This window comes from Lipotes vexillifer, unplaced genomic scaffold (assembly GCF_000442215.2).
Source record: "Lipotes vexillifer unplaced genomic scaffold, Lipotes_vexillifer_v1.1 scaffold2059, whole genome shotgun sequence".
Taxonomy (NCBI): Eukaryota; Metazoa; Chordata; class Mammalia; order Artiodactyla; family Lipotidae; genus Lipotes; species Lipotes vexillifer.
The window spans coordinates 293,427-310,656 of NW_006797468.1; the positions used below are offsets into that span (position 1 = coordinate 293,427).

The 17,230-nt window shown below is 46.9% G+C and overlaps 1 protein-coding gene across 1 annotated transcript in view; it reads left to right on the forward strand.

The window, feature by feature from the left end:
- The window catches only part of TDRP (testis development related protein), a 57,516-nt gene extending 48,559 nt beyond the window's left edge, over positions 1-8,957 (forward strand). The window contains exons 2-3 of the mRNA XM_007469538.1: positions 6,774-6,877; positions 8,610-8,957. Coding sequence (XP_007469600.1) covers positions 6,774-6,877; positions 8,610-8,955 — 450 coding nt within the window. The 3' untranslated portion in view covers positions 8,956-8,957. The remainder of the gene's footprint in view (positions 1-6,773; positions 6,878-8,609) is intronic.
- Positions 8,958-17,230: the final 8,273 nt, after the last annotated feature.

Below are 17,230 nucleotides of genomic sequence, written 5' to 3' on the forward strand. Positions count from 1 at the left end.
TGTGTCTGAGAGTCTTTCCATTTCATCTTGGTAGTCCAGTTTGTTGGCATGTAACTGTTCATAGTATTCTCTTATGGTTGTTTGTTTCTCTGTGATATGAGTTGTAATTTCATAGTAGCTTCTTATGATCCTTATATTTACATGGTATCAATTGTAATGTTTCTTTCATTTAGAATTTTGTTGATTTTGGTTCTGTTTTCCCTGGCGAGTCTAGCTAAAGGTTTGTCAATTTTGTTTATGTTTTCAAAGAACCAACTCTTCGTTTTGTAAATCTTTCTATCATTTTCTTTTTCTCTATTTCATTTATTTCTTCTCTTTATCATTTTCTTTATTCTACTAACTTTGGGCTCAGTTCGTTCTTTTTTTCCTACTTCCCTGAAGCACAGAGTTATGTTATTTGGGATCTTCCTTGTTTCTGTGTGAACTTGTCTCTTAGAACTGCTTTCATTGCATATGTAAGTTTTAGTATGCTGTGTTTCCATTTTTGTTTGTCTCAAGATAACAGTTTTATTTCCCCTTTAATATCTTCTTTGACCTGTGAGTTGTTCAGGAGAGCCTTGTTTAGTTTCCATGTATTCATGCAGTTTCCAGTTTTCCTCCTCTTACTGATGGTATATGTTGTGGTCAGAGAAGATACTTACCATGCTTTCAGCCTTCTTGAATTTGCTGAGACTTGTTTTGTGGCCTAACATATGGTCTGTCATAGAAAACATTCCACATGTGCTTGAAAGAACGTGTATTTTGCTGTCATGCTATATAGAATGTTCTGCATGTGTCTGTTAGGTTCATTTCATCTATAGTGTTGTTCAGACTCACTGTTTCCATATTGATTCTCTGGATGATCTATATCCATTGTTGAGAGTGGGGTATTAAATTCCCCAGCTATTACTGTATTGCAGTTTATTTCTCTTTTTAGCTCTGTTAGTTTTGCTTTTCTGGCCACACTGCGTGACTTGTGGGGTCTTAGTTCCCCAACCAGGGATCAGACCCAGGCCCTTAGCAGTGAAAGAGCTGAGTCCTAACCACTGGACTGCCAGGGAATTCCCATAGGTCTGTTAGTTTTTACTTTATACATTTATGCGCTCCAATGTTGGGTACATAAATATTAATTGTATCTTCTTGATGGACTGACCCCTTTATCATTATATAATGGCCTTCTTTGTCCCTCTTTACCATTTGTAGAGTCTATTTTGTCTTGAAGTATCTTTTCCCATCATCCATTCACTCTCCGCCTATGTGTGTCTTTAAGGCTAAAGTGAGTCTCTTTGTAGGAAGCATATTGTTGGGTCTTGTTTTTTTTTTTAATCCATTCAGTCATTTTGTGTCTTTTGATTGGAAACTTTAGTGCATTTAAATTTAATTATTGATAGGCAAGACACTTTGTTAATTTCTTTCTGGCTATGTCATAGATCCATTGTTCCTTGCTTTTTATCCTGCTCTCTTTTATTGTGGTTTTTGTTTGTTTTTTGGCTGCCTTGGGTCTTTGTTGCTGCACGCGGGCTTTCTCTAGTTGTGGCGAGTGGGGACTGCTCTTCGTTGTGGTGCGCGGGCTTCACATTGCAGTGGCTTCTCTTGTTGCGGAGCACGGGCTCTAGGTACACGGGCTTCAGTAGTTGCGGCATATAGGCCCTAAAGCATGCAGCATTCAGTAGTTGCGGCACATGGGCTTCAGCAGTTGTGGCTCGCGGGCTCTAGAGCGCAGTAGTTGTGGCACACGGGCTTAGTTGCTCCGTGCCATGTGGGACCTTCCCAGACCAGGGATCGAACCTGTGTCCCCTGCATTGGCAAGTGGTATTTAACTTCTATTTCTTCTCCCCCTCACATTTTAGGTTACTGATATTATAGTTTACATATTTTTTATGTTGTATATCCAAGGACAGATTATTGTAGTTATGATTATTTTTAGTACTTTTTTTCTACTTTTAAACTAGAGTTGTGATTTATGCACCACCATTACTACCATATTATGGACTCTAACTCTGACTATAAATTTACCTGTACTAGTGAGTTTTACACTACCTTCATGTCTTTATGGTGTTAATTAGAGTCCTCTTATTTTGCTGATGAGCTCCCTCAGCTTTTGTTTGTTTGGCAGAGTCTTTATCTCTCCTTATTTCTGAAGGACAGTTTTGCTGGTATAGAAATCTTAGTTGACAGTTTTTTCTTTTAATATTTTATAACACTTTATAATATTGTACGTTAATTATAATTCAATAAATAAAGTAAAAATTTTAATAATTAAAAAAATATTTTGAATATTATCATCCCATCCTCTCCTGGCCCGAAAAGTTTCTCTTAGAAATCTCTCCATAGTTTTATTGGGGGAGGGTAGCCGGTTCCCTTGTATGTAACTTTTCTCTTTTCTCTTGCTGCTTTCAAAATTGCTTCTTTATCTTTGACTTTTAACAATTTAATTGTGTCTCAATGTAGATGTATTTGGGTTCAACCTTTTTGGTGTCTTTTGGCTTCATAGATCTGGATATCCATTTCTCTCCCCAGGCTTGAGACATTTTCAGCCATTATTGCTTTAAATATACTTTCTGTCCCTTTATCTTCTCCTGGAATTGCTGTAATGTGGATATTGTTGTTTCTGACTATGTTCCACAAGTCCCTCTGGCTTTCCTCATTCTTTCTTTTTTTTTGCTCCTCTGACTGGATAATTTCAGCTGTCCTGTCTTCCAGGTCACTGATCGTTTCAATTGTTTCTCTGTATTGTGAAGGCTAGTTTTGAAGCTCTCAGTTGAAATTTTTCAGTTCAGTGACTGTGTTTTTCAGTTCCATGATTTCTGGTGTGTGGTTTTCTTTTTGTTTTTGATGGTGTCTGCTTCTTTTTTGAACTCCTGTTTTGTTCATGTGTTGTTTTCCGAATTTCATTTAGTTGTGTTATTGTGGTTCACTAAACTTCTTTAATAGGGTTATTCTGAATTCTTTGATAGTTCGTAGATATCACATTTCTTTGGGGTCAGTTATTGGAGCTTTATTAGTTCCCTTTGGTGGTGTGACATTTACCTGCTGTTGTGATGCTTGATTCCTTACGTTGTTTTCTGTGCTTTTGAGTGAGTGGGTTCCTCTTCCAGACCTTATAGATTCTTTGCTAGAGACAGTTCTTGAGCAGCTTAATTTGGATTTCTGGACCTGTCGGCTGCTAACGTGCTTAGGCAGATGGGGCTTGCTATGCGTGTTTACTTTGGGGTAAGGCCACTGTCTGAGCCCTGGGCCCTGAGGTCCTGTTGGGTCAGGGGGTTGCTGCTGGCTGACAGTGTTCAGACAGGTTGGCTGGCTTGGTTCTCTGCCCGCGTTGAGACTGTAAGAGGGACTGCAGGGGCCTGGGTCCTCTGGTTAGGCTCCACAAACAGCCAGGATGGGACGCTATCCTCAGCAGTAGAGGGGGCTGTGCATTAGCTTCCATGCCCTGGTGGGGCAGCAGGGTGGGCCTCAGGGTCTGCCCAGCTCAATGTTTGGGATCCCAAATCAGACTGGACTGTGCCTGAATTCCCTGGCTAGACGGGGCCACTGGTTTTGCTCTGCAGAAGGGAAAAACCTCAGGCTGGGCCCTCCACTCAGCTGTCACTGTAAGCAGGGCTGCTGGATAGACAGCACAGCCTCCTGTGTGCTCTGCTCAGGGCCCCTGGTCAGGTGGGCTGAAGGCTGTACTCAGCTGTGGGCGGGCCGTGGGTTAGTTTCCCCTCCCAGGGGCAGCAGATGGTAAGGCTCTTTGTGGTCTTGACTCAAGCTGACCCGCGCCCCAAGTTCCCTTGTCGGATTGTGCTGCTGGCTTTGCTTTGTGGGTGATCAGCTCTGCCTGTTGCACTCTGGTTGGCAAGGCTGGGAGCTTTACTCAGCCGTGGGCAGTGCTGTGAATTGACTTTCTGCCCAGGCAGAGCCGGAGGCCCGGAGAACCCAGCTGGGCTTTGTGCTTACGCGGGGCAGTAGACGAGGTGTGACAAGACCCTCCTGCTAAATTGCTCCAACAGAACGAGTTTTGGTAAGTTATGGATGACAGCATTCTTTCTAGGATTCCACAGGTTTTCCTCCCATGGGACCTGCAGTACTTTTTGTTAACGGAGTTATGGGCACAGGGAAAAGGAACTTCCTTGTTCGGAGCTGAAATTCATTTTCTTGTCTCTTTTGGACAGCTTCTTGGGTACTGCTCAGTTTCACAGCGTATCATGTGTGTCTTCATTTTGGGGCCGTCCCTTTCTCCCTGGCTCTCGTCTCACTGATAAAGAATTTTTTTTACCCCCGGCCCTTCTGACTGCAAGAAGCATTTGAGTTTGTCACCTCTGCCCTCTGAGGATGGAAACTTCCTCACCCTACACTGCGAATGGCACTTGCCCTCCACACAGCCCACGGTTCCAGGTGAGCTCAGGAGCGCTTCCATGTCCACGGGCACCCTTCATGTGGCGCTTGTGGAGGGCAGCCTCCCTGAGATCAGGGGCAGAGCCCTTGGGCTGGGACCTGCTGGGTGGCTGCAGTCATGTCTGTGGGTGACATCCCCGTGTCCCTCTCGGGGTGCGGTTCAGGTGTAAACGTGGGCACTGCAGGCAGAGCAGGTCTGTCAGTGAAGGAGCGGTCTGGCTTTGACACATTCTTTTGGGATCGTTAAGCCCAGCGTGATGGCCGCGCTCCTGTAGGATGTGCCTGGCCCAGGGTGGGTCTCCCTCAGGCTGCCGGCGGGCCGTTTGCCCCACACTGTACGTGAGCGCTCACCACTCAGAACTCCTACTGCTCTGTCTGTAGATGTGCCATCACTTGTCACTTAGTAGTTACCTGCCAGCAGAGAGAGGTTTTCGCACCTGGTCTCTCTGATTTCTTCCAGGTGCTGTGTCAGCTGTGACCTGGGACGTCTGCTTGTTGGGGACGTGGAGCCTCGCTCTTACGTCACCTGGCAGGTATTGCCAGCCCTTGAGTGACGTGTGGCAGTGGGAGAGGTGTACCGAGTCCCCACAACCAGAGGCCTGGATTCACATGCCGGGGACAGATGTGGCATCCAAGGGGGTGGGGTCACCTCCAGGTTCTGAGCCCGGCTGGACTGGAGGCACCAAGGCCAGTGCATGGAGGGAGAGGTGGGATGAAGGCTGCCCTTCTTGAGGGGCAGCAAGGTGGAGGCAAGCCTGCTGGGCAGTGTCCAGTGGGAGGTGTGGGTGAGGTTAGAGCTCAGGGTCTGACACGGGCCCTTATGCTCCCACGGAAAGGTGGTGGGTGACAACCAGAGAGCTCTTCACCTCACATGCATCCCTGCACCTGCCCAGAGGGCGAGCGCATCTGTGTTTCCCGATTACAGGTGAGAAGCTGGGAAGGGAGGGTTTAGAGGCAAAGGAGTAGGGAGAAGGGGGAGAATGCCCTAAGCCGGTGACACGTTCCCGCAGCGTGGGCCTCCCGGACTGAACGGCACTGGTGGTTTGTGTTGAGGTTTTTATTATTTTAAACGTTTTTAGACACTCCTTTCGGTGGTGGTTTTATCTCTAGTTTCCCCCAAGCTCTGGGGCCCACATCTAAGACTTACCATCTCATTTAGATCATCTCAGCAATTTGTAGTACCATCTCATTTAGGTCATCTCATTGATTTGTAGTAAGTTTCTCCTGTAGGCTACAGAGTGGTTGCCCTAGAACTCTTCCCCCCCGCCCAGTTTTATTGAGAAGTAACTGACACGCCTCACTGTATAAATTCCACACGTGTAGTATGATGCTGTGACTGACATATGTCAGGAAGTAATGACCATGCTAGGGTTAGTTACCACCCATCATCTCGTGTAGATACAGGAAAAAGAAGGAAATAGGTTTCTCTTTGTGATGACAACGTAGGATGTACTCTCTTAACAACCTTGCTGCACAGGCAGAGAGTGGGTTCCGTCCAGATCACTGCAATAAAGCAAGTCATGCCAAGTTTTTGATTTCCCAGCGTGTATAAAAGTTGTGTTTATGCTAGATTGTAGTCTGTTAAATGTGCAGTAGTATTATGCCTTTAAAAACGTAGACACCTTAATTAAAAAATGCTTAATTGCTAAAAAGCATGCCAACCATCATCTGAGCCCTCAGCGAGACATAATCAGCCCTGGAGGGGCGAGCGCAGCAGGGTCGCAAGCTGTTTGTTTCCTGTTCTGTGGATGGTCTCACACCACTGCTCGCTTGCGGCCTCCTGGTTCAGGTTTCAGTGCTGCTGCATTTTTAACATTTCAAAGCATTTAAAGCCAGGTCTGCCCTATGGGAGATGCCCTCCTCCATCCCCTTCAAAGAAAACCAGCTGCAGTTGGTGTGATTTTGGGCTCCAGGGACATGAGAGTGGCTCACGGTAAAGGCACTTGACACGAGACTTCTGGAGATGTACTTTCTTTTTCTCCATTCCTCCCTTATTACTGTATCTCTTTGAATCTGAGATGCCAGGCGTTAATTACATCCTGATTTCAGAAATGAAAAAGTACAAAATCATTTGTCTTAGAATAAACAAAAATGCGTGGTTTCTTCTCAAAGTCCACCTGGAGGTTGGTGCAGCCCCCCCACCTCGTGTCAGGAGCCCCACCGTCCCGACCTGGCTTGGCTGCAGTGTGGTCACTGATCGTCTGTTATTAAACGTGGGTGGGTTTACCCACTGTCCTCACTGGGTAACGGAGATTACCTGCAATTGATGGGAAAAGTCGCTGTGCGGATACGGCAGGTAAGGAAATTGGTGCCAGCTTCTGTGCTGAATGTCAGCCCCGCAGTTACTGCGTAATACAGCTGTAACCTGTTTATTCACTATGTCAGATGTGATCGTTTTTTTAACCTTTTATTAGGTTCAGGGAGCGAGTTTCCGAGGCTGGAAAGAAGTGACTTCGCTGTTTAACAAGGATGACGAGCAGCACCTGCTGGAAAGATGTAAATCCCCCAAGTCCAGAGGGTGAGTAGCTGCTGTCTGGACGGCAGCCGTTCCAGCGGCGGTGGGGAGCAGGGCAGTGTGCAGGGACGCTGAGGGCATCCTTCCTCGTGTGAGGAGATAGAAATGAGTCGTACTTATTTTGACAGTAAGCACTTAGAAAGATTATGGAAAAGTGGAAAAAAAGCTTCTCTGACCAGCTCTCAAACTTAACAGTAAATAGAACTTAAGAGCCTTAAAGCAGCTTGTAGCCATGCTTAAGGTGTGTAGTAGTTTCAGAAAATCGAGAAAAAAACCCAGTTAAAAATGCAAAGATTGATTGTACACTGTAAAAGATTTTTAGAAAATTGGGGCTTCCCTGGTGGCGCAGTGGTTAAGAATCCGCCTGCCAAGGTAGGGGACATGGGTTCGAGCCCTGGTCTGGGAAGATCCCATATGCTTGCTGCAGAGCAGCTAAGCCCGTGCACCACAACTACTGAGCCTGTGCTCTAGAGCCCGCAAGCCACAACTACTGAGCCCATGTGTCACAACTACTGAAGCCCACGCACCTAGAGCCCGTGCTCTGCAACAAGAGAAGCCACCGTAATGAGAAGCCTGCATGCCACAACAAGAGGAAAGCCTGTGGACAGCAACAAAAACCCAACACAGCCAAAAATAAATAAATTAAAAAAAACAGATTTTAGAAAATTGAATATATTTAAGCTGACAGTGCTGCTAGTTTATTATAAATATTTTGAAAGTTTAAAAAATGTATTTAGGGAGTTCCCTGGTGGTCCACTGGTTAGGACTCTGTGCTTTCACTGCCATGGGCCTGGGTTTGATCCCTGGTTGGGGAACTAAGATCCCACAAGCCATGCGGCATGGCCAACAACAACAAAAAAATGTTTTTAAAGATGAAAATATAAATTCAGTGACGACCTAGTGGAATTGCCAGTGGCAGGTGACTCCTGGTGAGTCTGACCGTAGAGAGACTTCTCTTGCGAGGACCAGGTGCCTCGGCAGCACTCATGACCCACCAGCGCTGTCTGGCCCTCCCCTGCCTCTGACCCCGTGGTCACGACCACATGCACCCTCTCTGCAGGGACTGTGTAAGTCGGTCCTCTTGGATGTCAGGGTGGCAGCTTACGGGGGGCCTGGAAACACGCCTGTGTCCTGGCCCCTCGGTCCAGTTAAATGAGACTCTGAAGGGGTCAGGCCTGGATGCCGGCGTTTTTACCCCTGTGTCCTGGGGATGCTCCCGGCAGCCAGGCTGGGTGACTGCGGCCAGAGCCCTGAGTCGTGTGTGAGCATTCGCCTCTACAGTCGGCCGTATTTTCCTCAGAGCACACAGCGCTGTGAGCTCTGAACGTCTGAGGCTGCAGCTCTGAATAAACCTGTGGAAAACTGAACCTGTGGTAAATGGAGTAACCCCCCGTTTCTGAATCTGGACCTGGGGCTGCTTTTCTCAGGTTGGTTCAGAGACGAGCTCGGCCTTCTGTGTGGCCTTGAGACAGTCTGCTTTTTTCTCTCCTGTTGGAGAGTGACTTTGCATTTTGCCAAGCGTGGTACCTTAAATACAGCATTCACAAGTTTCCCTAATCATGTGTAGTGACGGATTTTTCCTTATTAATATTTCAAGTTTTACATATAAATCTGTGTGAGCTTTCCAAACAAGACTTTTTTTTTAAAAAAAAGAACCTTTTATTTTATAAAATAAACACAACTTGAGGCTCTGAGATGACCGATCACCAACAGTTAACTCTTTCGTCTCCTGTAGAACTAACTTACGATTAAAGGAAGACTCGAAGACGGAGAAGAAGTCTGGATTTTGGGACAATTTGGTTTTGAAACAGAGCACACAGTCTAAGAAACCAGATGAGATCGAAGGTTGGGAGCCACCAAAACTTGTTCCTGAAGATGTGGCAGCCAACTCGGGTGACCCCATGAGTGACCGTCTGTCCGGGCCAGGCTGGGAGGAGGATGCCAGGGGCTCCACCAAGTACACCAGCCTGGCCGGCGCCGGGAACAGCTCGCGCTGGAGCCTCAGGTCAGCGGGGAAGCTGGTCAGCATCCGTCGGCAGAGCAGAGGCCACCTGACGGACGACTGGGAGGAGCTGGAGTGACGGCCCCACTCCTGCGAGTTCACAAACCAAGATCTGCCTGATTTTGCACCTTTGTATCTCATTTCATTCAGATTCCTAGAGTTTGCTGTATCACGGTATGTTTTTAGTAGAGTATCAAGTTTGGTCTTTCCCAGATGAAAACTGCAGAGAATCTGCCCTGTGCCGTTTTATTTGGACTGTCCTCTTCAAATGCTTACTTAGGAAATTCCTCGGTGGACGCGAACAGGGACCGCACATCGACTGCCGTATGTGGAAACGTCCTCCTGTCGTCCGCGTGTTGCTGAGACTGGAGACGTGAGGTTTGCTGCTGTCCGGGAGGAGCGCAGTGGTAATTTGCATTTTGCCACAAAACCGTCTTCCTGTGTCCTCGGTTGCAGGTCTTTGTTCCGTGTCTTGATCCCTTTCTCTGCATGTAGCACATACGTGTAGTCTGTGACACAAGAATGTAGCAGCTGCGCAGTTCTCTTCTGTTGCCAGAAACCTGCAATCCAGGTGTAAAATGAATCTTCCAAAGGTCATGTTACATTGTGTTAACTCTTCTTTTGTACTAAATTTTAAAATATGCAAGCAGAATAAACCCTGGAGAAGCGAAGGCTGTATCTGATCAGTGTGAATGCACTGTCTGCAAACGCATCTTCATCTCCAGCCTCCTGTAAGCGCATTAGATGATGACAGTGGTTCTTATCTTGAGGTTTTATTTTTATTTCTCCTGAACTTTTAAATATTGATCTTATTTTCTTCTAAAACTTTGTTCTCTGTTTTTGATTGCAGATTAAAGAATGCTATATATAAAGCATGCATCAGTTTTAGTAACTTGACAGTTAATTTTGTTTGGAAAATAATAACTCGCTTGTTAAGAGTTAAAACTGTATGTAAAATGATGAAAGTGCCTCTCTTCTCTAACACCCAGGGTTTTGTTTTTCCAAATGAGAGACTGGCTGGTTTGGGCACGTCACTGAGGCGTCTCGTGTGTCTCCAGACTTGCTTTCTGCCTCCCTGATAGACTGGCCCCTTGGTCAGGTACCCGTGCACGTGTGTCCTCAGCAGGACAGCTCCGATCCTGCTGGAGTACGTGTCTATCTCAGGTCACGGTGGCTTCACAGAGAAGGTATAGGGGTTTTTTGGTTCAAAACAAAAACCTCCAGTTACACTGTGCATTCCTCTCTTTAAAAGCCACTGTCCTCAGTGTTCAGTTCTGTGCTGTTCCATGTAAAGGGGTGTCATTTAGCATATCTGTGGACTCCGGGGGGTGACAGTGTCTGCCTGTCATCTGTCATTTCTCAGTCATCTGTCTACACTCTGTCATCTCCAGCCATCTATGTACAATGTATACCTGTCCTCTAACCATCTCTCTCTGTCTGCGTAGTGTCCATCAGTCATCTATGTCCATCTTTTTCTAAGAGACAAGAAGTTTACTTCACTGAGCCTTGAAGGGGGGACGTGTAAGTGGTGGTAAAATCCAGTTTGCGTTAGGAACTTGAAATGGTTAATATACCGGGACTGAAAACCGTGTTTCCTCAGGTAAACAGTTCAGTACATAGACTGTAGTACACTTCTCCCTAAAGAGACGCTTGCTGTGGCTGCAGACCAGCTCCAGACCGTCACTTAAGCGAGGATTTTAAAGCAGGAGCCGCGGGCTTGTCTTGGGCTAATCCTGTGTTGAGGTGCAGGGAGGGAGACCTCGTGTCCGAGGCTCTAGGCAGGGAGCTCAGTGCGGTGGTGGGGACAGCGTCCTCAATGTGGGGAGCCTGTGCCTGTGTGCTGCGACGCTCAGTGCCTGTGACACACCCGTGGTGCACAGCTGGCAGAACAGCTCTTCATACCATTGTTCCTCAAAACCAGACCGGGGTTGGGATATGCACATAAATCACACTTATCTACAAAGATTAACGTAAAAATGAATTTTTCTTCTGTTGTAGCTGATGAAACAAAAATATTTGTGGGTTTTAATATAAATATTTATTGGTATGCTTTGGGGGGAAGATATTTTTTCTTGATAGAATTTACTGAAGCATCTTTGTTTTGTTCACTGGCTGATGAGAGAAGAGATTTGTTTGACTTCTGTAAAAACATAGCTTCTCTGTGTGAAGAGTGAAGTGTCTGCTCTTTTGACTGTCGTTTTTAACAGAAAAGTGATGGGCTTCAAAGAAGGTTGAATTCTCAATGCTGAGGTTTTTTAAAATAAAACATGCTTTATATACTCTGACTGTTAGTTTGCACGGTTACTGGCATCTGCTTCCGGTTGACTCAGTCACTCAGAGCTGGTGGTACCCGTCTCGACACCTTCAACCTCATTTAAGATGCCAACAAAACGTGTAGACTCATAAATAAACAACCAACTTCAACCTCAGCTGTCAGGATGTATCTTTTGTGTATTTGAATGGACGCTGTTTGGGAACAGCAGGCGCTGCGCCTGCCCTGCCCTGGGCCCCGCTTCCGATTTTACTGCAGTGACTTCACGAGTTAGAGCCTGAAGCAAGCCTCCCCTCAGCACCCAGCTGATAGGAGTACGTTCTTTACTTAATCATCTTCATCTTGTAAAAAGCTTTCCATCTGTTCTTCCCAAACAGTGGCCTCTTCTGGAGAGAAACCCTGACCTCCCTTAGGGACTGGATGACCACGATGCCGTCTCAAGCCAGGTGACACGTCCGAGTCCCACCACCTTCCTTTCCCGTGGTGTGCGTGTTTCTGCCTTTCCCTCGCTGGTCTCCTGGCCTGTCCCTGCCCTCGCCCCCTCTTCCTCCCCTCCCCCCCACCTCACCCACTCCTGCTCCCGTCCTGCTCTACACCTGCCTCTGGGGGCGTGTGGTTCCACTGGTGGTTTCAGACCCTGAACCTCAGATGCTCACTCACGGACATCATATGTCACCAGATATTTTCTGACTGTTGTCACAGGCCAGGGACTTTCTCTTCTTTCTCCCCATTTACTTCTAGCCATTTATATACTTTCTATGGTTCTCAGTTGATGTTTGAACAAAAGAAGGGCAGAACACTATTTAATAAGCTTTAAAGAAATGAATTGGCTAAAAAATTTTTAACTTTGTGATAAAATAGTCCAAGCGGGGGTACAGATGGTGCTGAATGACTAACCCAGGGACCTGCTGCTGCCACTGCTTTCTTTTGGCAGAAGAGGGGTTGTGGGTGATGGATGCGGGGCAGGAACGCCCTCCGAGGGGTTTCCCAGCGTCTGTGCTCTGAGGACAGGCACCGTCACTTCCTAGTAGTTGCTGCTTCACCACAAGTGTCTGATGGGGCTGTGACCCACACGTGATGCTGTCGTGGTGAGTGCGTGTCCTCACGGCTGTGTTCTGTAGTTTGTAATCGTGGATACAGGACCCAACCTGGTCCAGAACTGTCTGCAGGGCACCTCCTGGGTCTCAGGGTCCCTTGGGGCTCCTGGGGAAGGGGGTGGGGTAGGGTGGTGGATGGCCACATCCTGTCCCAGCCTGGTCCACTCGGTGCTGGCCAGCTGTTACGTTCAGCCAGCTGAATGCACCTGTTTTCAGAAAAAGCACTACTTTGTAACCTAAATGACTTTCGATTCATGTTGTGAAGAGTCAACGTTGCAATGCAAAATTACCAGTCTTCACTAATAGCAGAACAAAGTGATGAACTATTGATAGATTTTGCCTGCTGTTGAAAAATGTAAAATTTCTACTGAAAGAAGCCGTCTCAGGATTTGTAAAATATTTGAGCTGTGTACAGGGTGACGAACGCAAAGGTGACCCCCAAGGTGTGAGGTGTCGCAATGGGTCTGGAAGGAAAGCCCCGCATAGCTGGGTAGCACCCCGGATTTGGTGCCCCTGATGAGGTCATCGTGTTTCCCTGGAGACAGTGGCCCAGCACCCGACTTTCCTCAAACCCACGGGGAGAATGATGTGGCAGATGAGACCTTTTAACGGTTGCATTCGGATGAGGGATTGCAGGTGACTTTCACCTCTGTGTTTTTCACACCTTCTGGGGTATTTTGAAAAATCAGTTAGACAAGCATACAGACCATATTAACAGGCAAACCAGCTCCGCTCTGGGTTTTTCTAAGCATGTCGTCTCCCCACTGTGTTCGCACAAGGACAGGTCAGGGCGCTGCGGCTGGTCCTGAGGCCGTAGGAAGGTGAGGTGTGGCCGGGCCAGCCCCGCAGGGGGCCCTGACCCACTCGGTTGTTGGGGCTGCGCCCAAGGCTACCGTGACCCGGGCACGGCTCCCGAGTCCTCCTGAGAGTGGGGATGTGGCCTGGAGGGCCCCCGAGTCCCCCCACCTGCACAGATGAGACGGGGACTTGGCAGTGAAGCCATGGGGGGAATAAACTGAAAATTGGCTTCTTCCTCATGAGGAAGAGGCCGTCTTTTCTGACCGAGTGTCTGTGTTCCACTTCCCAAGTGGCGACTCCAGCCCTCATGCAGAAATTCTGAATTGAGAAATGGTGGCTTTAAACAGAACAGCAAGGGAAAGATGGCACGTGGCTGTGGCGCGTGCATCTGCCTCGCAGGGGGAGGGCAGTGAGGAGACCTCAGACTCTGGCGTCGGGCGAGGGTCCCAGGCGCCATCCACTCCCCTCCCTGGTGCCACCCAGCCTCCTGCGGGGCACCTGGCCCATTGGGGCTCCCAGAGGCGGTGCCGCTGTGCCCGTTTCACAGATGATCAGAGTGAAGCTCTGAGGGTGTTTGAGTGCCCAGGCACTCATTGGACCAGGAGCTGAGATCCAGGTGGGGAAGCCGGAGGCACCTGCTGTTCTGAGGGGTCTGACGTGTCCCCAGGACTGGTTGGGGGTGCAGGGCCTGGCTTCAGACTCACAGGGACGGGGTCTAAATACTGGCTTAGACCCTGGGAGGCCACACAGTTTGTCCCTCGTCGCAGAAGGCGTGGCTGGACAGGGCGTGGCTGGCGTGGGATGCGGTGGTGAGGGCCAGGCGAGGCTGCGGGGCGTCTGGGCAGGTGTCCCCACCTGGCGGTCCCTCCTGGACAGGTGGAGCCCCCTGCCTGTATGCACTGGGCAAACGTTTTCATGAAGCGGACGGAGCATGGGATTCAGTGGGGTGAGGAGGCCGTGTAGCTGGTGGACGGGAAGCTGAGAGGCTGGCAGAGTTTGGGAGACGTTCCTGGGGCAGCAGGGGTGCCAGGGCCTCGGAGCAGGAAGTTACTCCGGATCTGCAGGTTCTGCGAGGCTGGTTCAAGGAAAGGGGCTCCTCCTGGACTAAGCTTTTCGCACCTGTCAGCCACCCAGGGTTCCAATGGTGAGGAAGCCAGCGCCCAGATTCCGTGCATTCACAGCTCATCCAGGAGAAGAACCATCCCCAGCGAAACAGTCATTCTCCTTTTAACAACAGGAAAGGCCACGCTCGGCTGTGAACAAGAGTCCCCACACCTCGGTCACTCTGTGGGTCCTGAGGAGTTGGGGGCCCCCGGGTCTCAGTGTGTGTGGGAGTGTTGAGTTGTGCTTTTTCTGTACAGCGTGTGCCACTCCTGAGCCCCGTAGCAGCAGGCATGTGCAAGGGAGGCCAGATAACACCTAAACCTCTAAGTGGTGGTTATTTTTCATAATTAACCCGGCACATTTCAATTTGGAAGTGACAAGCATTTCAGTTTTTAAAAACTGTATTATGGAAAATATCTATGCAAAAGTAAAAACAGTGCAGTGGGCAACTCAGCCACTGAGATTCCACAGTTGCTGAACGTGTCATATTTGCTTCACGTGTGTTTACCTGATAAACGATTTCAAGGCTGAGATATATATTTACCACTTAAAAGTAAATTACAGCCATCATGACGTTTCACTCCTGAATGAGTGCAGCATGCATTTCTAAAAACGAAGCTATTCCCCCCCGCATAACTAACTACTACATCAATGGCACACCTCACAAAATTAACCATTCCCTAACATCATCCAATACCCATAGATAGTCAGGTTTTCCCAATTGTCTGGAAAATATCTTTTTAGCTGCTTTTAATTTTGTTCTCAAGACCACGACATGGTGTATGGATTGTGCCTGGCCTGCTGCAGGGGCTCAGCCGATACTAAGGTAGGTGTGAAGTGTGGGCATGTGGATGACAAGTTCCCTCCCTCCTCACCCGCCTGCAGTTGCCTCTCTCCGCCTGCAGGAATGTGTGTCTGGGGACTTGCTTCTGTACAAATCCACCACTTTGTGCTGGCTTCTGATACTCAAGAGTCCTTTCTCTGGGTATCGGCCAAGTTTCTGATTCTGTCCCAGGCCTCTGTCATCTGTCTTCTGGTCGCCAGTCTCCCTCCAGGGTCTTTGGCCTCAGTGAAGTGGTGGACAAGTTTATGTAATTAGAAGTTAATGTCTCAGCATGACTTTTCAGAATTGCAGAATTTAGTGATAAAGGCAGGGTAGAATTTTAGCTTTCAAGAGAGTTGAATAAATCTGGAAGGGGGTGGTGATGGGAAAAATATCATTTGCTTTGAGTTTTCTTTTTGAGAAGTATTTTTTTTCTTTAGAGGCTAGAGTTTCAAAATTCTCTTCTCCCTAGAAACTTAGAACTGGCTCAGTAAGCTAGCAGGAGGATGCCAAGAATTTTTGTTTTGTAAGAAATCTCCAAAGCTCAACATGCAGAAGCGCCTGGAAGACCAGTTTCCCTTGGGAACCCGTGAGCAGGACCCAGGTGAGGGCGTTGCTCTCCCCCAGGAGATACGCAGCTCTATTCTAGTACTTTGCTGTTTCTCTCACTTTATAAGTTTGGGCGCTCACAGGTCTTCAAAAGGCAACGTGAGATACAATACTGGAAAGATACCAAAATTTAAGTAATTACCTTGAAGTAGAATTATGGGTAGCATTTTCTTTTTTTTCTGTATATTGGCTTTTTAGCAAAACTCTTTACAGTGAATATACATTACTTTTGTGATCAAAAAACAGGATGACAAATGTTGAAAAAGTAACACCTCAGTTTTTAAATGGAAAATAGCAAACATATCCAAAAGAAGAAACAAAATTATATAAATCATGGGTTGGCACACTACAGCCTGGTGGACAAATGTGGCTGTCCCCCTGTACGTACTTATATGGTGTACAAGTTAAGAATGTTTACATTTTCAAATGGTAGAACAACTTAAAAGAATAATATACTGTGACACATGAAATCCCAGAGTTTAATTGGAACACTCGCTATCAATGTCCCCCATGCAGTCCAAGTCTGAGTTACGTATAGATTGTCTATGGCTGCAAGAGAGAATGTGGGCCCAGAAAAGCCAAAAATATTTAACACCTGCCTCCTCACAGAAAATCTGCTGAACTGGTGAAAACTCCTTCATGTACACATCCTTCCCCTCTACAGTTTTCAGCTCCTGGCCAATCTTGTTTTATCTTTAGTCACCCCCTAGCCTCAACCAAGAGAACTAATCATATTAAAGTAAATCCCATAATCCTGTAATTTCATCATCTTCATGTTGTTTAAATTAAAAAGTTGAGAATTTACCAAGAAGATGTAATAATCATAAACATACATGAACAAACATTAGACCTTCCAAACGTATGAAGCAAACACTGAGGAAAGAAGAGCCAGCTCTATATTATAGTAGGAGACCCCAATACCCCACTTTCAAGAAGAGACAATATCCACCATTAGATCAATTTAATACATGTTATTATACACAGAACAAAGGAAAAACATGATCATTTCAATTGATGCAGAAAAAGCAGTTGACAAAATTCAACACCCTTTCACAATGGAAATACTCAACTAATTCTGAATAGAAGGAAACTGCCCCAACATTATACAGCCATATAAAAAGTCCCAGCTGACATCCTCTCAATGCTGAAAGACTGAAAGCTTTTCCTCTAAGATCAGGAGCAAGACAAAATGCCCACTCTCACTACTTCTGTTCCACACAGATTGGAAGTCTGCACCAGACAGAGCCATCTGGGCAAGAAAAAGAAATAAAGCATCCAAATTGGAAAGGAAGTATTAAAATTTTCTGTTTGCAGGTGGCATGATCTTACATGTAGAAAATCCTAAAGACAACAACAAAAAATCAACATACAAACATCAGTTGCATTTCTATACAATAACAATGAAAAATCCAAAGAGGAAATTAAGAAAATTCCATTTTTAATGGCAAGAAAAAGAATAAAACACTTAGGAATGAACTGAGTGAAAAAGGCTGAAAGAAAAAGACACAAATAAATGGAAGACATCCCATGTTCATGGATTGGAAAACTTCCCCCCAAAGCAATCTGTAGAGTCAATACAATCCCCACCCAAGTCATAATGGCATATATGGTCAAAGGATTTTCAACAAGGGTGCGAAACCGTTCAGCAGGG